At 48.1% G+C, this 26955-nt stretch overlaps 2 protein-coding genes across 2 annotated transcripts in view; one reads left to right on the top strand and one right to left on the bottom strand.

Annotated features, from left to right (window-relative positions):
* The window catches only part of piezo2b (piezo-type mechanosensitive ion channel component 2b), a 68268-nt gene extending 51418 nt beyond the window's left edge, over window positions 1-16850 (top strand). Inside the window, exons 27-54 of the mRNA XM_030115381.1 lie at window positions 187-343; window positions 550-639; window positions 938-1062; window positions 1232-1300; window positions 2297-2400; window positions 2796-2894; window positions 4382-4502; window positions 4579-4659; window positions 4748-4914; window positions 5156-5349; window positions 5432-5599; window positions 7464-7580; window positions 7703-8296; window positions 8481-8739; window positions 9096-9275; window positions 9911-10217; window positions 10769-10901; window positions 11028-11175; window positions 11261-11472; window positions 11752-11910; window positions 12355-12502; window positions 12914-13102; window positions 13245-13337; window positions 14118-14287; window positions 14487-14606; window positions 14714-14793; window positions 15022-15229; window positions 15476-16850. Of these exons, the coding sequence (XP_029971241.1) occupies window positions 187-343; window positions 550-639; window positions 938-1062; window positions 1232-1300; window positions 2297-2400; window positions 2796-2894; window positions 4382-4502; window positions 4579-4659; window positions 4748-4914; window positions 5156-5349; window positions 5432-5599; window positions 7464-7580; window positions 7703-8296; window positions 8481-8739; window positions 9096-9275; window positions 9911-10217; window positions 10769-10901; window positions 11028-11175; window positions 11261-11472; window positions 11752-11910; window positions 12355-12502; window positions 12914-13102; window positions 13245-13337; window positions 14118-14287; window positions 14487-14606; window positions 14714-14793; window positions 15022-15229; window positions 15476-15728 (4745 nt within the window). The 3' untranslated portion in view covers window positions 15729-16850. The remainder of the gene's footprint in view (window positions 1-186; window positions 344-549; window positions 640-937; window positions 1063-1231; window positions 1301-2296; window positions 2401-2795; window positions 2895-4381; window positions 4503-4578; window positions 4660-4747; window positions 4915-5155; window positions 5350-5431; window positions 5600-7463; window positions 7581-7702; window positions 8297-8480; window positions 8740-9095; window positions 9276-9910; window positions 10218-10768; window positions 10902-11027; window positions 11176-11260; window positions 11473-11751; window positions 11911-12354; window positions 12503-12913; window positions 13103-13244; window positions 13338-14117; window positions 14288-14486; window positions 14607-14713; window positions 14794-15021; window positions 15230-15475) is intronic.
* Window positions 16851-18337: 1487 nt separating this feature from the next.
* On the bottom strand, window positions 18338-22716 carry napgb (N-ethylmaleimide-sensitive factor attachment protein, gamma b). The gene is made up of 12 exons (XM_030114806.1): window positions 22559-22716; window positions 22248-22315; window positions 22086-22170; window positions 21838-21855; window positions 21727-21757; window positions 21537-21646; window positions 21391-21457; window positions 21243-21313; window positions 21044-21122; window positions 20748-20827; window positions 19360-19489; window positions 18338-19193 (listed from the first exon to the last, which is right to left on the bottom strand). Exons 1-12 carry the CDS (start codon window positions 22612-22614, stop codon window positions 19053-19055), a joined length of 936 nt encoding a protein of 311 aa, XP_029970666.1. The 5' UTR covers window positions 22615-22716; the 3' UTR covers window positions 18338-19052.
* Window positions 22717-26955: the final 4239 nt, after the last annotated feature.

Raw genomic sequence — 26955 nt, 5'->3', positions numbered from 1 at the left:
TCCCCAAACCGTCCTGACCCCCCGGTCGGGCACAGCCCAGCTGAAGAAGTCCTGATTTTGGGTTTTAGCACCATGTAGATTTCATGACTTGAGCAGGGCTGAGAGTCAACAGAGTGTGTGTGTGTGTGTGTGTGTGTGTGTGTGTGTGTGTGTGTGTGTGTGTGTGTGTGTGTGTGTGTGTTTCAGATGTTAATGAGCACTGCGACCTTCCCAGTGACGAGGCCGGGATCATCTGGGACAGCATCTGTTTCGCCTTCCTGCTGCTGCAGAGACGAGTCTTCATGAGCTACTACTTCCTCCACGTGGTGGCGGACATCAGGGCGTCCCAGATCCTGGCCTCCAGGTACCTGGACGCACGGGGGACGATCTCTGCTGGATGACAGAAACTTCCCTGAAGAGACGCCGTCAATAAATCTTTCATGGTTGCTGCAGAAGCAACAGATGCGTCACGCAAACATCTAAATGCTTCGTTCAGGACATGAGTGCGTCGGTTTCTGTGTACTGTAAATATGGAAGGCCTGAGCTGCGGTGTTCTCCGGTGCGTTCCAGGGGGGCGGAGCTTTTCCAGGCCACCATAGTGAAGGCGGTGCGAGCCCGACTGGAGGAGGAGCGCAAGTCTGTGGAGCAGCTGAAGAGACAGTGAGACTCTGAATGATTGTCTTTTTGCTGAGTGTGGAAGCTGTAAATGTGTGCGGAGCCAGGCGGCAGTGCAGCCGTGGCAGAGGCAGTTTGTGACGCCGTCAGCCTGCTCGGTCTCATCAGTCACTGGTCACCACGAGATGAGACGCTCTTCATGTAGTCATGGCGCTGGGCTGTCTTTGGTAGAGCCACGCTGGAGACCGACCGGTCTTGGTGTCTGATACCGCGCTGGGATGTTTTCTGATGATGTGCTGCGTCGATACTCGGCGTCTCTTCACCGTCTCTCTGATCTGATCAGGATGGAGCGCATTAAGGTGAGGCAGCAAAAGTTTAAGAGGGGCAAGGAGAGGATGCTGAGCATGGCCCAGGAGTCTGGAGACGGACAGACGCTGGTCCAGCCGGAGGACGAAGACGATGATGACGGTATGACAGGCCCCTGCCGCTGCGGCCGACACGCTCCAGTAATCATTCCACAAAGATAGACAGGTTTCCCTGCCTGCTCTCAGGAGGGTAACTCATGTTTGTATTGGAAATATGAATATTTGCAGAATGGATTTTCTTATGTTGCGTTGATGTATTTGTGAAATTTTAGGAGCACAGCGAACGAAAGCCAAGACCAAAAAAAAGCAGTGGTGGAGGCCGTGGGTTGACCATGCTTCCAGTAGGTTGACCCCTCCAAGCCCTTTTTTATCTCTTCCTCCACTCTGATTGGCCCTTGTGTCCTTGACCAGAACGCTGAGGATTCCCATACTGGCCCAGGGCTCCGAAGGCACCGCGCCGCGCAGTAGTCCCGCCTCCTCCAGACCTTAATCCTTTCCTGCGTCTATTTGAGGAGCCGTCCTGGAGCCTTCAATAGACACTGGGAGTCCGCGAGAGACCAGAAAGTGACTAATGGCTGGAGGTGCGCTCCACTTGGTCAAAGACGTGAAGGTGGCGGCCGGTCCGGCCTGAGGAGTCCACAGTAGAGAATCGCTCCGTTGTGAAACACGTAGAAGCAAAGATATGAAGGCGCCTTTATTTTCAGAGCTGGAATAAAGGAAGGAGGCTTTGTTCATTCTTTGCCTGCAGACATGATCACCAAACAGGCGCTTCAGAGGAGAATCAAACTGTGAACCTGGTGAATGTGAAGCGGCCTGCGCCGCCCTGACTCCGCCCAGGAGGCCTGTTTGGTTCCAGCTCATGTCTCATATGTCCTACTCCACCCCCACATGACATTTTCAAATTATTTCTCCATTTTTATCGCTTTGTCATTTGATGTGTCGTCCATCCGTTTTCCCAGCATCCTCCCGACGTCTCCTGCCCACTGCGGTTCTGTTCAAGGACATAAGTCAGCCTCGTCTGTCCCGTTGTGTCTCACACTGACCCCCGCAGAGGCCAAACGCCTCCTTCATTCTGCTTGGTGCTCATAGTTATTCCACTCTCACTGACATTTTAATGCACTCTATGCTTTGTGTGTCATCCTCTCGTGTGTGTTCAACACGTGCCTTTAACTGTGTGAATGAATGAATGAGTGAGTGAGTGAGTGAGTGTTTAACGGTGTACCGCGTCTTCCTGTCGGCCGGGAAATGTCCTCTCTCTCTCTCCGTTTGACACGGTGGAAATGATGAGCGGCTGGAGTGTGAGCGGACGTTACAAGGCTCTGCTCTCTGCCCCTCAGTGGTCAGGAGTGGAGACTATTACTTGTTTGAAACCGACAGTGAGGAGGAAGAGGAGGAGGAGGAGAAAAAGGACGAGGAGCCGCTGAAGAAGTCTGCCTTTCAGGTGCTCACCAAAAAAATCTCCTTTTTAATCCCTGTCATTTTTTTATTGTATGAAATGTGGAACAACAAAGATCTACAGATCATGGAAATGTGATGTATTCTGATTTCTGTCCTGTTGTCTCCAGGTTTGACGTCCAAATGAAGTGAATATGACGTGTTGTTATCAGTCTAGTGTCCGTGCACAGTTCTTAAAAAGAATGTTAGTTTTACCCAGTTGAGACCCCCCCCCGAGGGTTAAAGCTAAACTCCAGGTGTTTTCTCAGCTTGTGGATTTGAATACTAACAGTGAAGCAGCTGAACCAGAACTAACAGCCTGAGTTTGCATGTTTCCACCCTAACCCACTGATTCTAACTCATGAAATGTGAATTGTCTCCCACTCTGTTTCCTCTCTTCAGCGAGCCATTGGAAAGTTTGTGTCTGCCGTTCTGGCTTTACCCAAGTCTATCATTAAGCTGCCTAAATCTGTGCTGCAGTATGTAGTGAAGGCAGGAAAGGTACTCAACGGAAACACTTGCTGCGGCTCCTGTGGTTGCTGGACGTTGTGCTGCAGAGACACGGATGCTTTTGTTCTGCATGTTGTGGCTTTATTCTGAAAAGTGCTGCTGCTTCCTGCGTGTGTCCAGCTGCCTGTTTGCCTGTGATGGTTTTTGATTGGTCAGCTTGGTTGTTCCTGCATGATGCAGACTGAATGCTTTTGCAGCAGTTGACTAAATTTCACTGTTTTCATTTCATTATCATTGATGGATATGGATGCATTTAAAAAATAGTTGTTGTTTTTTTTCAGTTATTTTTATAATCATAAACGGTTTCCAGGTATCCTCTCCAGGAGAGGAAAAAGAAAGTATTTAATTTTTTTCTAAGGGGATCAGCCCGGCCCACCAGAGCTTTCAAACAGTAATTATTTAGGAGTAAACAATGCTGAATCCACACTGAAGGGGGGTCAGACGAATGTTTGTGCATGTGAAATTTTGTAGACATTCTATAAGCATTCAGAATTTTTCATATCTCGCCTTTCAAATAGGGGTGCAGCGGATCAAGAAATTCACGGTTCGGAATGGATCACGGTTTTAAGTCACGGATCGAATCATTTTTCGGATCAGCAAAACAAAAAAAAAGGAAAAAAAACAGACATGACTTTATCCTCCATTTATTTTGTTAAACACTTTTACCCATTAAATCAATAAAATTTCAACTGAAAAATCCTTATATGGCCATTTAAATGATGTGAAAACAAATGAAAGTGCAGTTAAGGTGAGCGGCTGTGTGGCTCTGGTCGGGTCGTCTGCAGCTCAGGGCTTCTCTTCTCCAGTCTGCTGTGATGTTCTGAGCTGTTCTGGTTCCACTGGAAGCAGGGAGAGCAGAGCAGCACAGGATTCTGGGAGAATTCAGCCACAGCTTTGACCTTTTCCTGCTCATATCTTGGTACGATGGCGTCACTGAAGTGGGTGAACAGGACTTCATAGCGAGGCTCAGTCACGTTCAGCGTGTGTTTGAACCCCGGGTTTTGCTCAACGGAGTCGGGCGTCATGCCTGCAGCAATAAACACCTCGGTGGCTTTGAAACAGATTTATCCCAGCCGGATTCTACAGTGAAGGGCTGCTTTAAATGCGGCCGTTGAACAACACCGGGGTCATGGTGGATCTATTTCCTTTCTCATACGTTGTTCGTTCCCATGTTTGTGGAGAGGAATACGTTCGATCAGCCGTGATCCGTTGCACCCCTACTTTTAAAAGAAATCAAGTGATTCCTGAGGACTTCTGCACTAGATGTAAACCCCTGGAGAAGATCCTCTGCTGTTTCTAGTCTGAACCAGCTCTGGTGAAACGAGGCTGCATTTGGCGTCTCGGTGGAAATGATTTCGACATTCTGAGCTGAGTTTGTTCCCTGGTTCTCCTGCTTGTTGCTCTGCATCTTTCATCAGAGTAGCTGCCATGGCCTCTCTCCTTTATCTGAAACTAACTTCTTCCCTGTTCCCCCTCAGTTTCTGTACCAAGCCTGGATCACCGACCCCAAAGCCGCCCTGCGGGCCCGAGGCAAGGACCGGCGCAAGTTCTGGAAGAAATACACCAAAGGAATGAGGCACAGGAAGAGCAAGAAGGATGGTAAGAAAGGTCCAGGTTCACCTCCTTCATCTGGTTTAACGCTGTCAATGGATGAAACGTCCCGGCTGCACCTCAGCAGGTCATGTGACCATCGATCTCGGGGAGCTGTCTGACGAACAGGAGAAAGGAGACGACAACAAGAAGTCAGACGGTCCAGGTACGCTCAAAACCTCCCCGAAGTATTTCAACAATCACTGGTCCGTGCTTTCCAAATGGAAAACCTTTGGTTGCATGTTCTCCCACAGACAACATCATCAAGCGGGTGTTCAACATCATCAAGTTCACCTGGGTGCTCTTCCAGACCACCATCGACAGCTTCACCAAGTGGATGAACGACATGTGCAGAGAGTACATCGACATCTCCACCGTGCTGCGCATCGAGCGCTGCATGCTCACCCGGGAGGTCAAGAAGGTTGGCGCCGCTGCTCCGTGCACACCGACACACCGTCACTCTGTTCAGCCACACCAGGAGGCGGGCCGTCCTCCTTTTCCCCACTGTGTTTGGTAGTGCTGCACAATCCAGACCATACTACAGATTCCAGAAAATACTACAGAATCCAGAAAACTGGGGGTGTAGGCCGAACCTGCATGCGCCATAAGCCTCAGATTCAAACACAGATGAGAGTAAGAACGGCCCGACTGTCCTCCGGCAGGGCAATGTGCCGTCCAGAGAGAGCATCCACGTGTACTACCAGAAGGCCATGAGGCTCAACATGTCCAGACAGGCCAGCATGGACCAGCTGAGCGAGGATGACACGGCCTCGGGATCCAGCCGGGCGCCCCGCAGACGGGGAGGCTATCGCATGGAGAGCCAGGACTCCACGGCCTCCAGAGACAGCATGTCCAGGTAACGCCGCTCCCGTGTGCCAGGCCGGTATCAGCACGGAGCCATCCCATCCCACTCACATGACCATGTCACGGCCTCGCAGCGCCTTCACCGAGGCCACCACGCTGTTCTCCCGCCAGTCCACGCTGGAGGACATGGACGCAGAGAGCATCCCCAAAACCAGCGAGCGAGCCAGGCCCAAGCTGCGCAAGATGTACGGCCTGGACGTGTCCACGTCCTCCATGGACAGTGGCAGCAGTTTCATCTCCAGGTGTCCGCTCACCCCCATCATCACCTTCATCACTCACTCATTCCTGTTGATTCTCTTCAGTCACAGCATGACTTTCATATCAACACAACTATTTCTTAAAGGTGCTGTAGGCAGGATTTTGCTAGTCAATACTAATTTTTCTGTGTTTTCTTTGGATTAAATGTTAGAGTATCCATTGATAGTCCTTTACGAGTGTAGCATAATTGCAGTGCTGCAAGGGCGCAGTGTTTCCATCTGTCTCTGTTCTGAGCTGAAAAGGAATCTCGACAGCTCCAGGTATCTTTGATCAATCGGAAGAGCCCATGAGGCTCTAACCGTGATTGGGCGAGGGGCGTTCGTCGCATGTTCTTGTGGGAGGGGCTTAACTTGCATGAGGGCGTGATGTCAGAGAAAACAGGACAGGATTGGCTGTGCTGGGTTTCAAATCGCCATCTTAGATGGGTCAAATCGCCATCTTGCTTAGGTAACCCTAAGCAAGATGGCGGAGATGCGGAATCCTGCCTACAGCACCTTTAATACAGGTTTGGAGACTGAGCTGCATTTAATAATTTGAATCATTTATTTATTGTTCCACGGTTCATTTTAAACTGTCAAGATCTATTACACATAAACTGGAATATATGAGATCTTAGTTTTCGATAATAAATGTTTTCAGTTAATATGATGTGAATATTCCATAATCTCAGATGTGTGTTTGTTTTTTTAATTGCAGGGGTATAAATATCACAAATTGATAAAATAATCTGTGAATTTCTTTTAAGTGTGTTTCTCTCTTATGAGTGGGAATATGACCAATATCAATGATATTTAAGGTTTCATATGAAATTACTAAATTTATTTTTGCATTTTTTGTAAATTCCATAATTTTGTGGAATGGACTTCAGTATCTTATCTGTTCTTCTTATTGGAAGATTTTAGTAATCCAGCTGTGAACAAAGTGTTGGGTCTCAACTTAGGTGGGCACCATTATGATGGCTATCAACTTTTGACCCATTTGGCTATTGATAATTATTGATTATCAAAGATAGTTACGAATTACTGAAAGGATCTGGATCTGATGTACGTCAGATAACCTTGGGGCACCTCCGGTGAACAGGAAATACTCAACGATTTACTGTTATCAGTCTCATAAAATAGGTTCAACTATTCATTTGGAATTTGCATCAATAATAAAGTCATTAACAGTTGCCAGCATTGATAGTAAAGGCTGAAGTGTTTCAGAGTTCTTGCCACCGAAGAGGTCGACATGGTGGTGTTGAGGATGCAGAAGCAGCTAGCAGCTCCATGCTAACTCTGAGGGTGTTGAGGATGCAGAAGGAAGAGTTGGGCTTGAGAATGTCGTTGCAGCTGCAGCAGTACTGGTCCTCCCTTGCTGGTCACTTCGGCTTTCTCTGGTGAAACTTGGGACATTTAGTACTCCAGGAGGAACATCTGTGTGCCACTTGCTGGAACTGCGACAGTCCTGTTTGGTCATTTCAGAGGCTGAAGGAGGCTGGTTGCTTTGCCTGTAGGAAGTCAAAGTGTAGACTAGTTTGTGAGAGTCTGAGCTGTGGCTCCATCTCACAGCAGGGCCTGTCCTGCTCCCTGGATCTGAGGCCTTCTCTCCGTTAGCCATCAAGGCTAACAGGCTGTGGAGCAGCAGGCCTCTCTTTCTCCTTCGTTGATGGGGAAAGAGTGAAGCTTCACATGTTCAGGTTAAAATCCTGGTGAATGTAAAGAAGTTCCTTTGCGCATTATGAAAGGTTTGCTAAAACAATTTTTTGAGGCTATTTTTAGGTTTAACACAGACAAACAGACAGAAGCTTAATGATATTTGAGAATGAAGCTGACACTGTTCGTCTCTTCTTGTTTTCCTCCTTTGCAGTGAAGCAACGCAGTGTGTGATGCTCTACTCCAGACAGGGAACCACAGACACCATCGAGGAGGCGGAGGACGAGCAGGACCAGGTGGAGGACGAGCAGGACCAGGTGGAGGACGAGCAGTACCAGGGCGGGGATGACCGGGAAAAGGGGAAGAAGAGCAGAACCTTGGGGAGGCTGAGCAGGACTCAACTCAAGACAAGCAGGACCAGGTGGAGGACGAGCAGGTCCAGGTGGAGGACAGGGAGGACCAGCTGGAGGACGAGCAGGTCCAGGTGGAGGACAGGGAGGTCCAGCTGGAGGACGAGCAGGTCCTGGTGGAAGACAGGGAGGACCAGCTGGAGGACGAGCAGCCAGTTTCCTGGCAGTTCACACAGTTTGAGGAGATTCCGGGGGCAGATGGTGGAGAATGGAGTGATGGAGAACCCAGAGAGGAAGAAGAGGAGCAGGAGGAAGATGAAGGACAGCAGGGGTTGGAGGTAGTGGAGGAGGCTCCCTGGGAGTCCTTTGGCCCCGATGAGGGCCCCTCCCTCAGGCAGGAGGTGGAATACTCTGCAGGCTTCATCACAGAGAGTGAGGACTTCCTGCAGACCGGCTGTCCGGACGGACTGCACTACACGCCTGATACCGACGCGTCCAAGACTTCCGACGCCGACGTGCCTCCCAGTTACAGCAAGGCGGTGAGTTTCGACCGTCTGGAGGTGAGCGACGACGAGAGCGACACCTACAGGAAGAGGCGCCTGCTCATGACCTCCGACAGCCGCTCGGACAGCCGCTCGGACATCATGCTGCCCTCCATGACCACCGAGCTGACCGCCAGTGAGCTGCTGCTCAACAAGTGAGTCCAGACGCTGCTCAGGCCGTTGCCTGCTTCTCGGCTCAGGTCCGAGACTCTGCAGGGGCGCTCGGTATTCTGAAGCCCGGCATCAGCTGCTCACGTTGCAGAAGCAGGATTTGAATGTTTGCGCTGGTACTCGCTCTGGGAACAGCAGTGGTGTCAGCCGGCCTCTTCCTGTGTGCAGGATGTTTTACGACGAGGAGCTGGAGCAGTCCGATAAGTTCTACCAGGGCCAGCCTCTCGTCCTGCAGCTCTGCTACGCCCTCTACAACATGCTGGTGGCGCACTCGGAGCAGGTGTGTTACCTGGTCATCATCATCAACCACATGGTGTCGGCCTCCTTTGCCACGCTGGTCCTCCCCATCACCATCTTCCTCTGGGCCATGCTGTCGGTGCCCCGGCCCAGCAAGCGCTACTGGATGACCGCCATCATCTACACCGAGGTAACCGTGGCAACCATGGCGTTTCCTCTGCAGGTGTCAGTTCTCTAACACATTTACCCTCCTCCTCGCCCCCTCCTGGCCTTCACCGTGGACGGATCACTGGTTGTTCTCGCTCACTGAGAAGTTGAGGGTTTTTATTCATATTTTGATTAAGCTGCGACATTTGCAGTCTGATTTAATGAATTGCCAGGTGGTTTGGAGGGTTTGTCCATGTTGTTTAGAGAATGTGACTTCTGTTTGAAGACATGAACCAAACGAACAACAATGAGCTGCACTGGTGCTCACTTCAAACATGACAACACATCCAGACAGTTGAAGACAGACTGTTTTCTTTCTTCCCTGCGTTTCCTCTGCAGTTCACCATCGTCACAAAGTACTTCTTCCAGTTCGGCTTCTTCCCTTTTAACAAGAATCCGATGGACAAATCCAAACCGTATCATCCTCCCAACATCATCGGTGTGGAGAAGAAAGAGGGCTACGTCCACTATGACCTGGTCCAGTTACTGGCTCTCTTCTTCCACAGGTCTATCCTGAAGGTGAACAAAACTCAAGAGTGTGTGGAGTGAATGTGTCTGTCTAATATGAATATGATGAAGACATGAAATCAAACCAATCAACACAGACCAATACAGCTTGAGCTCATCAGCAGTGGAAAACCATGCAGGACCATCGCTCATGAGCTGGAGTTATTCCTCAGAAACGCTTCACTTTGGAATTCAAACTGTTCAGCATGAGTGAAGTTGATGAAAACTGTGGCTAGAGATTCAAATAAGTAACAACAAATTGTGTTTCACCGCTGATGAAACAGTCAGGAGCTTTTCACATTTTCTCAGGACACGTTAGCTTTTTCAGGAATGGGGTTCATATCGACCTGACATGTTGTTCTGTACTTATGAATGAGGTTATGATTCTTTTCTCTCTCTCTTTTTTTTTTTTTTTTTTTTTTTTTTTTTTTTGCCATTTCTTATTTTTTCCCTGGTATTTCAACTTTCTCTCTGAGAATGTAAAGTTTTAGGCATTAAGGTTACTTGGTTACATTTTCTTCATCTTCTATGTGCAAGTCAACCCCTGCATGTTGACTACTTATTTCACATCGTGTGTGTGTGTGTGTGTGTGTGTGTGTGTGTGTGTGTGTGTGTGTGTGTGTGTGTGTGTGTGTGTCTTCCCTCAGTGTCACGGTCTGTGGGACGAAGACGACCCCAAAGAGAAGAAGGAGCCTTCTCGTCACAGTGAGTCTGAGGATGAGAGGAAAGACAAGGAGGAGAGTGAGCGGGAGTCGGAGCCGGCCTCGTCGCTCATCAGTGAGCAGAGGAGCTCCACCCACACCCTCAGATCCATCAACTTCGGGACCTCCGTCGATTCGGGACACGTCCAGGTGCAGTACCCGCCGCCGCAGACCTACCAGAGGCGCAAGAGCTCCAGCGGAGGCTCCTACATCTCCCATCGATCGCTCCATTCCTCAGCGAGGTCCAAAAGAGGTGACACTTCCTCTTTTCCTGCTTCAGATTCTTTCTCCTTCAGACCCTTGGTCTTCTTCTATAACTGCTCAACTCTCATGTAGCATCTAGCCTCCTTCGGTTGTGTCGAAAGCAAACGTCACGTTCACTCCTGCAGGATGTTTAGGCTGCTTTCGCGCCAGGGTAGCCCGTGACTGTCACCTGTCCAGACGAAGCAGACTCTCCCACAAAGTCCCGGAAGTGATCTGAGGTCCGGATCAAACAGGGCTGCTGTGAAGGAGCTCCTCACAGTCTCCAGACTGTAGGAGGAAACCGGAATAGAACATAAAAAAAGCCCACACATGCACAGGGAGAACATGCAAACTTTGCATTAAGAACACATGACAGATTACAGAATACTACCCACAACATCCAGGAAACCCGCAGAGTCTGCATAATACATTTCCCCCTGGCATCCTCTGTAATCTCAGCTCCACTCTTCTGGACTTGCGGTTTGGATGTTTTCTGTTTTTGACTCTCAGGCTGCTTCTTCACGGTTCATTAACCACCTAAAATGTAAATTGCTTCCACAGGAAGTACCACTTCCCACAACAGCAGCCACAAGGACGGCAGCGAGGCCGGCGTCCACCAGAAGACCCGCAAGCAGATGCTCATGGAGAAGCTGAGGGAGCAGCTGTTCAAAGCAAAGGCTTTCGCCATCAAGCGGTACGGAAAACCACCAGCAGGAACCACCATTTACTGATCGTAATATCCCCCCGTTCAGTCAGTGCATCAGTCCCAGAATGCTGTGTGACATGGTCACATGATCTCACAGTGGCGTTCTTGTTGCAGGTTTTTGGAGATCTACCTTCCCATGAAGCAGTTCTTCTATAACCTGATCCACCCAGACTACAGCGCCGTCACTGACGTCTACGTGCTGATGTTCCTCGCGGACACGGTCGACTTCATCATCATCGTCTTTGGATTCTCTGCCTTTGGTGTAGGTTTCAGTCAAATTGCGGTCTTCCCCAGATCTGGACTTGGTTTCGGGGATTGAACCCTTGGCGGTCCCTTCTTCCCCTCAGAAACACTCGTCGGCAGACATCACCTCGTCTCTGTCGGAGGACCAGGTCCCGGGACCCTTCCTGGTCATGGTGCTGATCCAGTTTGGCACCATGGTGGTGGACCGTGCTCTCTACCTCCGGAAGTCTGTCATGGGAAAGGTCATCTTCCAGGTCATCCTGGTCTTTGGCATCCACTTCTGGATGTTCTTCATCCTGCCGGGCATCACAGAAAAGTAAGAACCTGGATCAGCAGAGTTCTGCTTCTTAGTGCTCTGCGGTTCTGCAGCAGCTCTCATGGAACTTTTCTCACTTAAGTCGTGTATAAGATCCACACCTCGTTACTCCTGTTGTGTGTTTTTATTCTGCTAAATTTACCTTTCTCCTTGTTACTGATTTTTTAAAAAATGAGGAATGTCAGTATGGTAATCAGAAAATTCTGTATTTCCTTCTTGTGCACTCCAAGAAGTTTTTCTGATGTGTATAGTATCTGCACTTTTCTTCTTGCCTTGCAGGCGCTTCAATAAGAACACGGTGGCTCAGATGTGGTATTTTGTGAAGTGCATCTACTTCGGCTTGTCGGCCTATCAGATCCGGTGCGGCTATCCCACCCGCGTGCTCGGCAACTTCCTCACAAAGAGCTACAACTATGTCAACCTCTTCCTGTTCCAGGGGTGAGTTTGTCAATGAAGTTGGTTTTTTCTTTGTGGATAAAAAGATTCCTTATTGATGAGAAAAACGACAGCTTTACCGCTCTAATATTATTTTATCAGCATCAGGTGTAAGAATAAATATAGATTTACCTACTTCCATAATGAATATTCAAACAGAAAAATATCTGACAGATGCACTAAGTTTAATTCCTAAAAGCTGCTTTTTCGTGTCTAAAATCAATGTTTTGAGGATTTGATCCGGTCTGAATTTAATAGATTTATTAGATTCGATTTATTTAGGCCATGTTAAACCTTTTCCTAGACTATTTAACTGATTTATTCCTAAATTAAATAAACGAAATCCACTTAATAAGTTGTGACGTCTGCATTGCCGCATCCAGGCTGGTCTGTGAGGGTTGTGATTGGAGCGATCAATGGGTCCGCTGCGGGTTGTGTGCCTTCCAGGTTCCGCCTGGTCCCGTTCCTGACCGAGCTGCGGGCCGTCATGGACTGGGTGTGGACCGACACGTCGCTGTCTCTGTCCAGCTGGATCTGTGTGGAGGACATCTACGCCCACATCTTCATCCTCAAATGCTGGAGGGAGTCGGAGAAGGTTTGTTTTAAAGCTCCCGTTTCGCTTCCAGACACTTCAGGCTGAGATTTGCTTCAATATTCCACTCAAGGCTGCCTGATTTCAATACGACGAATACTTCAGTGAAGGCATGATGTGGAACACCATACGGTCTCAGACTCACAGAAAGCCCGTTTATTTTTGAAAATGTGTCAAATATTGATCCTGTGTGATAACACTCGTCCAGCACATCAAGAACTCACTACTCATATTGACTTTCAACAAAGTGATGCTCACTGCTTCTTGACTGTTTATGGAATGTATTGTTTTTTTAATCTTCTTTAAATTGCCAGTTTAAAATAACAGTCTTGGCGCCCCTGGAGTTGATTCTTGGTGCGTTTGAAGCAGGTTTCAGTTAAAGTCTCAGAATCAGTCGTTGTGGTTGCCCTGCAGAGGTACCCGCAGCCGCGAGGCCAGAAGAAGAAGAAGGTGGTGAAGTACGGGATGGGAGGGATGATCGTGGTGCTGCTGATCTGCATCGTCTGGTTCCCGCTGCTCTTCATGTCGCTGGTCAAGTCGGTCGCCGGGGTGGTGAACGCTCCCCTGGACGTCTCCTTCCAAATCACTCTGGCTGGCTTCCAGGTGTTTGCGCCCTTTCTCTCATGCACTCACTTCTTAAAGCTCCGTGAGCGGAGCTGCATGTCGGAGTCGGGGTTCTGGATGGTTCCTGCAGAACCAGCTCTCTACGAGCCTGACTGATTCACACAGCCTCCTGTCTCCGCAGCCCATCTTCACCATGAGCGCTCAGCAGAAACAGCTGCAGAACGTGACCAAGGCCAACTTCGACAAGTTCATGAAGTCGTATTTTCAAAATGACGTGAGTACGACTAAAGCAGAAGAAGCGCCGAAGTTCACTCACTCACTCATGCATGTGGCAGGAGCCAGTGGGCGTGGCTACAGGCCGGGTTTAGTGCCGCTAACGTTTCCATCTGTGACCTTATTGTTCATGCTTGAGCGCAGAAAACCAAGTGAAAGAAACAGAGGTGGCAGCAGCTGTGACCCCTGACCCTGACCCGAACCCATGGAGGAGGAGGAGCTTCTACTGGAAATCAGTTTTAATATGGGATAGGCAAAATCCGACTCGAGCCTTTAGCATTGTTTTAAATTGATTTAAAGTTTTATTGAATTTATTGCACCGTATTTATTCATAATGATACAAATTTGATGACAGTCAAATCCTCTAGGTCACATTCAGTGTGTAAGGGAGCCAGAGTTTGACAGATATTGTTATTGATGGTAGAATGTTTGTCTAATGATGAAGTTGATCCTTCACACTGAAGGTTTTTTGTTTCTGACCTCTTCAGAGATTCAGAGAAACCTCAGCCTTTAAACACTCGGGGGGGGGGGGGGGGGGGGACACTCATATGCAAATTACTCAACACTTCGTCCAGAAAGTCACATAAATGTTCCGTCATTTACCTGGATGCTTCTCTTTTATCACAGTTCACTTCCTGCTGCAACAGTGACGATGATGGGGCCAATACGTGCTGATCTGATCTGATCTGATCTGATCTGATCTGATCTGATCTGATCTGATCTGATCTGATCTGATCTGATCTGTGTGTCTGACCTTGGCGTGGTCCTGTTCTCCCGGCAGGAGGCCCAGCAGTGGCTGGAGGGCTACATGGCGGAGGACCTGATCATCGCTGAGCTCAAAGGAAACTCCAACTCTCTGTGGACCATCAGCCCCCCCAGCAGGGACAACCTGATCGACATGCTAAAATCTGAGGAGGACTTCCCCATCACGGTGTCCTGGTCCGTGCAGAGGTCTGCGCTTCATGGCTTCATTATTCGATTCAGTCTTCTGATGTTTGGCCTGTCGGGATTGAAGATTTTTCTGGAAGGTTTTTCTGTGCTACTGTTTGTTTTTCCCTCGTGTTTTTGCCCAGTCTGAGCGAGGACTGTTGAACTGCAGAAGTACAAGAAATACGTCCACCTAATTTCATCGTACCGTTTCTTTTCTTAGAAACGCCACCCTCGGCGCCAAGGCTGAGACGGCATCTGGGAAACGAGTGACGAATCTCAGCAAGGACACCAAGCAGGAGCTCATCAGGCTGCTGAGTGGAAGCGAGGAGAACCTGCAGGTGTAAGTCTACAAACCGCTGACAGTCTTGTTCTCGCCTGCCTGCTCATTTGGACAAAGTTGTTGAACAAATCAGTAGATGAAGTCATAAAAACTTGTCGTCCCTGCAGGAAACTGACTGAAATCTTCCCTCGTTACATTCGAGCTCCCAGTGATAACGACGCAAAGCCCGTCGAGCAGCTCTACAGAGGTGAGCAAGCCTAGTTCCTCCTCATGGTGTGCTCAGATCACACTGAGACTGGGTTTCTGGAGGGGAGACGAGCTTCACACACTTTGTTTTAAACCCAGTAATCAACTCTTCTCACTTCATTTTTCATTTTAATTATTATTAAATGATTCTGGATTCTGGATAGATTATTTTAATGATTCATCACATATAATAATGCTCATATCACTGAATTCTGTGGCATGTTTGCAGACAACAAGATGCTTGACCTGAATGTGACTCTGAAGAGAAATCAGAAAGCGAATTCGTCGGATCAGATCCAGGAGTGGTGGATCGTGACGCAGACAGAGCCGGGCGTCATCAATATCAGCCAGAAAGCCAAGAGTGAACCAGGACTGGAGCTGTACGTGTTCAGCGACCAAGTCAGCCCGCCCAGCCTGGGCTTCCTGGCCGGATACGGGTATGGATGTGTGTTCATTAAACTGGACATTACTCTGATGTGATCGTATCATTTAGTCACGTCAGTTTTCATCTTCATGTCTGTTTAATGTGAAAAAAAACATAAATGTCATTAGTTCAAAGTTTGTTGGTGAGCAGTAACTGTTGAACAGTCTCAGCATACCTTGAACACATTCCTAACTTGGAATAAGTCATATCTGAGCCGGCAGTAATCGTCTGTGTGGTGCCTGTTCCTCCGCTCTGCTAGGATCATGGGCCTGTACGCCTCCGTGGTTCTGGTCATTGGGAAGTTCGTGCGAGAGTTCTTCAGCGGGATTTCCCACACCATCATGTTCGAGGAGCTGCCCAACGTGGACCGGATCCTCAAACTCTGCACCGACATCTTCCTGGTCCGGGAGACGGGCGAGCTGGACCTGGAGGAGGACATGTACGCCAAGCTCATCTTCCTGTACCGCTCGCCAGAGACCATGATCAAGTGGACCCGGGAGAAAACCCAGTGAGCCGGAGGACCCGTCACACCCACCCTGCTCTGCTTTGGTTTTTTTTCTTTTTTTACTCTTTACTGATGTCAAACAGCGACAGAACTACAAAGTGAGCACAATTTGCAGGAGCTGCGTTTATCCATCCAGAGGATGAAGTGAGCAGCTCCACACATCATTTTCTTAACTTATAAAAATGACTCGTGCTGAAGATGAAAGGGGATTTTTAAAGGGACTCGTGGCTCTCCACGCCCGCCTCGGACGTTTTCACCACTGCACGGCGGGGGAGGGAACACGCTAAGTGGCTACAGCATTACTCTTAAGGGCTTCCCACTCACCAATCCGTGCACAATAATGAGCACACGGGCACAATCTCAGATTTTCTCCAGCTGGATTGTGGGACTGTGCAATACTGAGCTCCTTCCTCCACGTCTGGAGTGAAGACACGGACCATCTCCCACCTGACAAACCTTTTTTTAAAGTCAGAAGCCACGCCGAAGCAGACAATCTACCTTGCCTTATTTAGTTTTTACGACGACGAACTGAAACCCCTACGAACTCCACATCTTTCTCAGGAAGAGCTGTTTTCACAGATATTCGTTGTTCGTGTTATGTGTTGGAACATGTAGACTTTGTGGATCCACGACGAGACTGTGGAAAAGATGAGAACTATTTAAATGGCATGATCTATAATGTGTAGAGATGGACTGAGTTTGTTCACTGGACAGTTTTCGGGGAGGAAATGCTTTTTTTTTTTTCCTCACAGGGGATGAAATTATTGCCAATCTTCCCTGGCCGTGCGTCGCCCGCAGGTTGGCTTGAGTCTGTTTCTGCATCAACTCTCGCACATCACCGACGGACCTCGCCGTTCCCGACGGCCGCGCTCGGGATCGCCGCGGCGCTCGTGGCCGTGCGTCCGGGAAGGGAAGGAGCAGATAAAAAGATTCCTCACTCAAAGGGCTGAGACATGGAGCCCTTTGGTTCAAACTATGCATTAGAGGACATTGTAGCATGAGTGAAAACCTTCATTATTGCCATGACTTCATTTTCAGTACATGTACATAGAGGTTACATTAAGGCGACAGGTCACTGTGGAATGAAATGTGAAACTGTAGCGGTATGATAGCGGTCCAGAGATCTGCAAATAAAGTGTCTGGAAAGGTGTGCAGTGTGTGTGTGTGTGTGTGTGTGTGTGTGTGTGTGTGTGTGTGTGTGTGTGTGTGCGTGTGGAAGAATTCTCCATCCAGCCATCGGAATGGACTCCACATCGACGCCCGGGGGGCTTTGACATTCACCGACCTGGCGGTCACAGGGGTCAAAGTTCAACAGGATATCACTGATTAAAAACAAATGTGTAGGAAACTTTCTGTGGGAAATAGCAAGGAATGCTGGGATATGATGACCTGCAGGAGGAATAATCCAACAGTAAAAAGAGAGAATCTGGGAAATTGAGATGGAAACGCAGCATTTGAGAGATATTACTGTTAAAAAACACATCAGAAACCGACAAATGGAACAATGTTCCAGTCTGATTAAAACGGTCTTCATGTAAACAAAAATACAGATTTAAGATATTTCCAGTGTCAACACATCAGAGTGAATTTTATCCAGCAGCAGGATCCATGTCTGGATCAACCTGCAGAACAACTGGAGTCCTGGTCTCTGATCAGTCTCTTTCATAGTATCTATATTATATTCAAAGTTCCTGCATCCAGAATGTGATCTGATCGGAGCCAGACTCAAATCCCACCTTCCTTTTTCAAAGCCCTTCAGGCTTTTGAGTCGTCCAGTTAACAGATAAAGCAACGGTGAAGAAAAGATCACAATTCTACTGGTCTTTACTGTTCAGTCGGGATGATTTGCTGTTCTCTGTTTCCACCTGAACCAAACGAAAAACCTTCAGAAGAAATGAGAATAAGAGTCATGAATATCAATGACAACAAAAGCAAGTAAACCATCTCATCCTCGGAGGAACGATGGATGAAAACTTGTAAGTAAAGACACAAAAAAACCGGAATTTCAGAAAAAAATATAGTTTAAAACCACAGAGAAAGTGAGGGTTGGTGTCTGGGAAATCATTTCTTTCTGTATAGTGTCGTTACTGCAGGAGGTGCATGCATCTGTGGGATGTGCAGTCAGCTCTTCTCAGCTCAAGGCTTTCCATAGTATAAACTTTATGTCAAGAAAAGATCCAGAAAACACGCATTAACTTACTTTCTGATGCATTATATTCCACACTTTCTTGCTCTGCTTTCAGGTTTTTTTTTTCATAAATTTACAAATTCTCAATTTGCCTGGATATTTAGCAAGTGATGCTGAAAACACAGAAACAGCTGAATAATGTGTCGTTATTCTAAGACAATGAATTGAAACCTTCGTCTTAAGTTTATTCTAATCCTGTCCTCACCCCGAGTTGACCAAAGATGTGCTGCTTTAAGTGGAAAAACCAAAATTCTTCCACTTGATGCTCTTGAAGGTAAGAAGCAGCGGATTTTATCCACGTTTCACAACACGAGGCGGGAACGCAGCGGCATTAAACGAGGTCAGCAGGGAGAGAGCGCCAGCCTCAGGAAGATCCACACCTGCTGCTGATGTGGAAAACCTGCTTTAAGATGGACAAGAGCAGGAAATGACACACACAGGAAACATTTATTGACAGATGTGCAAAGTCTGGAGATATGCTTTTCAGTAATGCACAATCGGGCAACAGCACAAATTAAAAAAAAAAAAGAACCGTAAACAGTGCCTTGATTTCCTTTATATAAAGACCAATTGAATGATTGGGGGGGGGGTTTAGCAGGGGGGAAATGACAAACACTGACAGCCTTCGGCTGATGGTCCCTTTAATTCCTTCACGTCAGGGTTCAACTGGAAACTTCAACTTAAGACACAAGCAGGAAGTTTTGAAGTTTTAGGGGAGCAGACGCCAAAACAGTAAGAACCGAGCTGCGAGCGGGATTCCTCTGAGCAAACGGCAGCCGCGCTTCGGGCTGGAGGCAGATCAATTCTTCTGAGCTCTGACTGAACATGCATGAATGATCTGATTGCATATTACTCTGTTCTGACGTTTCCCAGCAGGCCGCAGTCATGAATACTGAATAAATTAGCTCTGTATAAATAAACACCGATACACTGACGAGTCGATCGACATGTAGAGTATTTCACATCTGGATATTTCTAGAGTCATCTCACACTTTACCCACAAACAACAGGAGCTATATGTACAGCAGCGTCACAGAGACGAGACATGGAGGTGGAGCAGGCCGGGCGTCCAGGAGGCTCTGCAGCTCCGGAGCTGAGGGGGCGGGGCGGGGCGGGGCGGGGGGCAGCAGACTCCCCAGGAGGTTAACACAGCCCGCCCTCATAGTCGTCGTCCTCCTCAGCGGGCGCCGCCGCTCCTCCGGCGCCCCCTGCTGGAGCCGCCGCAGCCTTCTTCTTCTTGCCCCCTCCTCCAGGGACCCTCAGGGAGATGGCCAGCTTGGCGTACTGAGAGAGAGGGAGGGAGAGAGAGAGAGAGAGAGAGAGGCTCACGTTCCACTCAGTCCCGGTCAGGCTGTGAATCGCTGCAGCGTTCAGAACCAGGCCTGCTTCAGCGACCAGCGAGCCACCAGTTACTGTCAGACCCGGGAACTCGGCCAGCGTGTCGACTCACGTCGTTGTCCATGTACTTCAGCAGGGGAGAGTTGCACACGCGGTAGACCTGGTCCTCGTCCTGCTCGTCGTAGCCCTGCAGGAGCGTCTCCATGGCAACGCAGTCCTCACTCCCGCTGTAGCCTGGCAGACTGTTGGAGAAGGAGCAGCAATGAATGTGGCGACCCTCAGTCTGATAACATCCACAGCAGCACGAAGTCCAACGGACAGAACTTGTTCTTTCCCCCCCCCCCCGAGACTGAAGCGCCGCTCAGAGCTACCGTCGTCTGCTACAGTAATCCGAGACTCCACAGCCTGCGTGAGTCTCTGATCTTCCTCCACATTTAAACCACTGTGTTTTCAAACAGGCGGTTCGGAGGTTTTCCCCTCATGGCGTCATCATGGGGGGAACGGCCCCTCTGGGAGAGGACACTCCAACACTACCGGAAAGCAGGGCAGTGACGGTGCTGCTGGAGGGCAGACACACATCCTGTCCTCAGCAGAGGTCACTGGAGGGGGGGAGGGGTCACGCCAGGCTCCACTACTGATTTCAAAATAAAATCTGTGTCGTGTTTTTGCCTTAACATTCTTTTAATTCTTCTAGCAGAATAAAGAACGAAAAACACAATCTAATTATTACACACATTAGAAGAATGAACGACTTTGTAAGGAAGGTCAATCGACACCAAAATGGCACCAAAAAAAAAAAAAAAAAATGCTAAAAAGTGATGGAGGAGCTATAAATAGCTCCATGACCCGAAGCGGCTCCGTGTTGCCGGATTGGGAAGGTTTCCGCCCAGCTGGAAAAAAATAATAATACTGGGTGGGTTGATAAAATGTGGGCTGGTTTTCACAATATGTGGAAGGTTTAGAAAGTATTTACACCCACTGAGGGGGAGAGAGAGAGAGAGAGAGAGACAGAGAGAGAGTCATTGCAAATGAGCCATCATATTTTTTCAGTTGTCTGGTTGCTCATGGGCCATGGCAGTATGGATGTGCTTTTTTCATTTACAATGACTCCAGGACTGAAAATCAATCAGTGCTGACTGTTGTCTGACTGTACCGTCTGTGAGGAGCCTGTTTCACTGCCTTTAGTCTGTATCTGGAGCAGTTGTGCGTCTACAGCTGAAAATAAGAGTTCTATGGTTTTAACATTAGTTTCTACAGACATTTGAGCTGGTTTTATAGAGTTGATCTTGTTTAGCCTGGAAACTGAGTGAGATGTGGCGCCCCCCTCTGGCGGAGCCGCAGCTGACACAGACACACCGCAGCCAGCGTGAGCCCAGCGTTAAGGTTCGGGTTCGGGTTCAGGGCTGGAGTTCAGGACCACAGCTTTGAATCCGGTGTTGCTGAACCTCTGTCACACTGATAAAGCGGGAGAACACGGGACCGGCAGTTCACTCCACCTACCTGTAACTTTCTCGGACACACTTATCAGCTGCTACGTAGTCGCCTCTGTGCAGATGGACCAGCACCTGGGCCGTGGTTTTCTACAGAACGGAGAAAACGCCGCTTTAGTTGTGTGATCAGAGGGAGGATAGCTGAGGAGCGACTGGATAGAGGTCGGCGTCCAGCCACCACCGACTGAAGAGCCGCGAGTAGAAAAGACTGCTTGCCGTCAGGCTGCTCTGTGTGTGTGTGTGTGTGTGTGTGTGTGTCTGTGTGTATGTGTGTGTGTGCACTGCTGGGATGCACTCATGCTTTACCTTGAAGCACATGGGGAAGTTTTCGATCTCTTTGTACATGTTTTTCTCTTTCTGCAGGGCGACTGCAGCTTCATCCAGCCTGGTCACAAACACACGTCATTACAACAAGAGAACGCCCCGTCCTTTCACCGTCAGGCCACCGTTTTCATCATGACTGACACAAGAAAGAAGGATTTAATGTAAAGCGTGTTGAATGTACCTTTTTAACCTGACCAGCAGCCTGGAGGCTTTGCCCAGCAGCTCTACTGCCTGGCGGAGACGATCCTCATTCTGCAGATCAATCAAAATACTGAGAAACCTGGGAAATCGTTCAAATCCAGTCATCCAGCTTTGGCTCGTGTCTTCACCTCGAACACACCGGCAGCCTTCTGGTACAGGTCCACAGCTTTCTCCAGGTTGATGGGCTCTATAAGTCTGAGGACAAACAATTCATGTAGACACCCGTCTCCCTCTGAAAGGCCGCTACACGGGAGAAAATGTGCGTCATCTTTACTTTCCAGCGCGGTCCAGAGCCATGGCAGCAGTGTCGGGAGTGCCGTTCTCCATGTACATCATGCAGGCTTTCTCGATGTACTGGATGGCCTCTGGCATTTTCTTTTGTTCCTGCAGAAGCACAAAGCCAGCGGTTAAACCTGCACCTGCATCAAGGATTCACCTCAGTCAGGGCCTTCCTCCACGCTCACCTTCATCATCATACCTGCCTGTTCGATCGCCCTGAGGAAGAACACAGATTACAATCAACTGGCTGTCAGACACTCTGACTCACGGCTACTGCGATGTTAAAGGATACTTACTTTGCCGCATGAAAAAGCCTGAGGAGAGGGTTAAGGAAATTCAGCTCAGGAGGGTTTAACCAGTGTTTTCTGATCTGCAGTGAGTGTCGGCGTGCCAGAGGACAGTGATCACACGGCTCTCATGTGAAGGTAATAAACAGCACAGGCGAGGCTGAGGAAACACTTTCTACCAGGAGAGGAGAAGCATCAGCTTCCTCTGCTGTTACGAGCTGACAGATGTGTGCAGATGTGCAGCAGGGGCAGGATACGCCTTGTTCTCCGTGTGGTACTCGGCCTCCTTCAGGTAAGCGTCCTTGGCTTGGTCGTACTGTTTGGCGTTTTTGAAACACACAGCTGGAAGACAGCGAGGAGCAGGTCAGAGGACAGGGACTCCCATAAGTCACCGCGACCGCGGACCGGTCTGGACTCACCTGCTTTGGCGTATTCTGAGGCGGCGCTGTCGAAATCAGGCTTCCACTTGGTCAGACTGGTCTTCAGGCTGCGGAGAGACGGAGGAGACGGATGAGGACACGGAGGAGACGGATGAGGACACGGAGGAGACGGATGAGGACACGGAGGAGACGGATGAGGACACGGAGGAGACGCGGGGGAGAAGCGGGGGAGACGCGGTTCACGCAGCTGAGCGGTGTTTTCATGCGTCTCTCCGCCGCATCGCCCCCCCTCCCCCGGCCTGTCAGCTAAGCTAACCCCCCCGGCCGGACAGCGCCTCCTCCGCACTCACCATTTCTCCGCCTTGGCTATGTGCTCGTGAGCCTCGTTGATCTTCTGGGCGGCCATGCTGCCGGTCCACCGGGGCGACAACGGACACTTATTCGGGATTAAGAGGTTTTTGACGCGCGGCTGCGGACGCTGTTCCGTCCCTGTTTTGGATTAGCAGGGGAAGACTCCGCCCACGCGACACGTCATCACGTGTCGCAGGCTACGGCGGCCGCTGAGGACAAACTGGCCCTGGAGAAACGCGAAGAGCCATCCCGCCTGCAGCACGACGCTTATAATGTAATTAATAATACTGTAATGGTCAATTACACTTTGGTGTTAATAATTTAATATTGACAGGCAAATTCGCAATACGCAAATTTTTTTTCAAAAAAACATCCTTTTTTTTGTTTGGGAAAACGATTTTAATTGCTTTATTACATTGCTGAAAATAATGAAAAATGAGTCTGCACTGAAACACTACTTTGTTAGAGCATTTTATGTTGAAATGAATCATATTTTGACCCTTGGGAAGGTTCTGTGGACATGCTATTTTAATAAGACTTTTTTTTTTTTTTACATGTTTCTTTTTTGTTTTTGTTTTGCTGTGTTCGACCTGTGCCGATGTCATGTTTAAGGTGTTTTACAAAATTTGTACCTATGTTTTTTGTTAATAAAGTTCATATTAAAAAAAGATGCTAATAGTGTGTGTATGACCTGCGCACGCACGCGCGCGCACACACACACACACACACACGCACACAGACACATACATTTTATATTTTTTCAGAAGAAAAAAACAACAAACACTTGTCATTGAGTTACAATGTCCTACTGTCCTCCAGCTCCACTGCTGATCTCTTTATTTATTCGTTATTTGTTGGTGGTGTATGCAGGTGACCTCTTCTGAGTCATTTATCTTCAGAGGTTCAATAGAAAAGTAATAGGAAACAAAATACCTGAAGAGACTGTATTGGTTTTTTGTTTATTTCATTCAGTTGTAAAATAAAAAGGTTTTATGTAGATACAGTCACTAAACAAGAATGAAAGAGAGCAGAAAGAAGACAAGTCTTATTATGTCTGCCCCTTATCCCCAGAAATCAATTACAAAAAAGTAAAATTAAGAACAGCAACACAATTATTTGCAATTATTTAATCAATACTGAAAATGGAACCATGTAGATTGCCAGTATCTGTTTCGATCATACAAAAAGTGGTTGGATTTTTTTTTCTCTCCTTTCGCACTGGAATGGATACGGTCTGTTACTGTTCAGCAGTGTGGCTGCACACAGCTTTAAAGGTACCTTTAGTGTTGACAGGGCCGTAACAGTAAAACTGGTTAACATCTGACTGTCAATGCATATACGGGTATCATTGTTACTTTTATTCTGATTAATGGGGTGGGGGGGAGTTGGGGGGCCTCCTAACCTTTCCAGCTTTGCCAAGAGTATGAACAGGCCTAAATATCTGGGGTCAAAACAGCTGACAGATGAAGAGCCTGCACCGTCATGGCATGGTCATTTGGGACTTTTAAAATAAACTGTGATATGTTTGAGCACCAAGCCTTCATCAAAGCAGATGAGCGTTTACTCCAGCTCAGTCAGTGCTCATCAGTGCTTCTGCTTCTGAGAGAGGTGACTGGATGGTACTGCTCTCTGTACGACCCAGCCCCTGTTGCTGTTCTCAAGTTTAAGATGAATAAATGGGCACAACAGAACACTATTGTATTTGTCGTTTTTATTTTATATATATTTTAGGATGAACTGCCTCATTTTGGCTATAAAGTCATTAAATACTAATTTACGGGGATTATTATTACTCTCATCTGGACGTTTCTTTCCCTTTCCCCAATTTTCTTCAGGGGTCTAGAAGAGAAAAGTATTCACAATATTATTGGTGCATAGTGGAGCATCAAATGTGTTTTCAAATATAGTCTGATAATATCATGTCAGGAGTCAAGAGTTGGTATGGTGCCTTCAGGGTCCAGGAATCCCCATCCTTCTTAAAGAACTCCTGCATCCTCAGTCCATCATCCAGCAGATGTTTTGGTGGTGGTGCCAGCAGAAAAACAAGTGGTTATTAAATTTGCTCTGGAAAAGCAAAGTTGTTCAACTACCAAATGTGCAGTGCTGAATAGAATGTAGATGTTGAGCATAATATGCTGTATTTGCCCAATATAGTAATAAACATAAAGTCAAATTATTTGATGCCATTGCAGTGCATCCTTAAACCACCAGAAGCAGAAAGCTACAACCCAGATGACTTTACTTGGTTTTACACTACTCGTCAGCACCAAATGAAATCATAGAAAGTTACGCTACACTGCCGCGCCCAGACTACTCTCTGCTTTATTTCAGCTTCTAATTTTGTCAGTTAATCTCATGCAAAAAGCATATCCTGTAGGGTCTCTGAGTCCTGTAAGTTTCAGATGAGTCATCTTGTAAAGAAGCCCCTCATTGCTGTCAGGTGTTGCAACTGAAACATGCAGAATGGAGACCCTCCAGGAGCAGAGACCCTCCAGGAGCAGAGACCCTCCAGGAGCAGAAGTTGATGCCTCTGTTGTGTGAGCAGGTTTGAAGCGTGAGAAGGGTTGGCCCTGCCTGCAGCCCCTCAGTCCACCACAGGGGGGCGCTGTGGCCTCAGCTCAGCAGGATGCTGGGAACCATCGGGGCTTCATCAGAGCTTCCCTGTGCTGTGCTCATTAAAGAACACACACACACACACACACACACACACACACACACACACACACACACACACACACACACACACACACACACACACACACACCAGTACATATCTAAGAGAAATGGTGTCTTTCAACACAGCTTGGCATAAATCCCAGCGACACTTCATGAATCCAGCAGACATTTGAGCAAACCCCTGAGACTCAGACCACATTCTGACCTGGAACATCCCATAATAACCTGCTGGCAGCTGATCTGTGAGCAGGAACCTCATGTGTAACCGGTCATGTCACGGTGAAGAGAAGCAAACGCTGAAAACATGAGAAACAGTAAGGATTAAAAAAAAGTCTGAGTCTGGGGCTCAGTGTCATAACAGAGTGAGTTCAGTCAGCCATCATCACCTGAACACCAGGACACAGAGAGACAGAGGAATGAGCCCCCACCCCACCCCACCCAGCCTGAGCCCTCTCAGTCTTTCTTCCACTGATTCCTTCCTGTTATTTATTATTAAGCTGAAGTCAGAACTCATCATGTGCTATGCTGTTTGCTGTATTGTCTCAAGGCTGCTGAGTAATATTCAGTAAAATTCAATAAAGCATAAGAAACTTTTACACTATATCTGCACAGTAGGACGACGATGCGCGCGAGCAGCAGTGCACTGCTCAAGCTGCCTTTTCACTTTATTTAAAGCATTTGACTATAATGAAGTTTGACGGGTTTTTTTGCATGAGCAGATGCTCCGCACTTTATAAAATCTTATCAGGATTAGTACGGAAGTGGGATGATGGCTTTGGGCCTCCGGTTTATTTTGGAGCCTCATTATTTATATCGCAGAGTGTTGTGATGAACAGCTTACACTGCGCAGAGAGCTGCTTTGTTAGCTCTGATCTGTTTAGTTTGGTTTAACATGAGATGTTTTCGCGTGGCGTTGCATCGATGTCTTCAATCTGTCCTTGCCTGTGTGTGAAATTCACATCCTTCTGGATATGCCGTACGATCACACACACACACACACACACACACACACACACACACACACACACACACGTATGTAAATGGGATGGATCATCCATCATGGCATCATTGAGCTGAGGATGGGGAATCGGGTTTTAATGAGAAGTCATTGACTGGGAGCTGGTGATGGGAGTCTGCTTGTGATTGGACGAGGGACTCGAAGGTAGATGGGCAGAGCGGCAGTGGTCGTGGTCGTGGTCGTGGTGTGGGTAAAAACCAAGACTGTGAAATGAAGGGCGAACACAGTGATACAGTCAGGGAGCTGGAAATTGAACTGCTAATTGCTTTTCTCACTCGTGCTCAGAGCTTCTCAGCACACTGCAGAAAATGCTGATGAATGGCGAGCGCTGGTCAACAGTCGGAGCTGAGCGACGGAGTGTGTTTTCTCTGTGAGTTACTGTAAAATCCTTCCACATACACACCTTTCCCCAGTAGAGCATGGTATGACATTTAGGATTTGACACAGACTTGGAGCCTGTGTGTGTGTGTGTGTGTGTGTGTGTGTGTGTGTGTGTCCTGGTGAGCCTGCAACACGCCGATAATGCTCTGAGCTTCACCTGGCAGCCATGATTATTGATCTGCTGATGCATGCTGGGAGAAAAGATTGCTTTCAAAGGTCAGTGGTAATATTAGAAGGTCAGTGTGTTCATCTGATGCTTGCATGTGTTTCTCCCTGTTATATACATATGTGCATACGCTAAATCTCTCCGAGCCACTGATG

The sequence above is a fragment of the Salarias fasciatus genome, chromosome 18 (genome assembly GCF_902148845.1).
Source record: "Salarias fasciatus chromosome 18, fSalaFa1.1, whole genome shotgun sequence".
In the NCBI taxonomy this organism is placed as follows: Eukaryota; Metazoa; Chordata; class Actinopteri; order Blenniiformes; family Blenniidae; genus Salarias; species Salarias fasciatus.
Note: the sequence above shows the minus strand (reverse complement) of the source record. Positions and strands in the feature narration are given on the sequence as shown.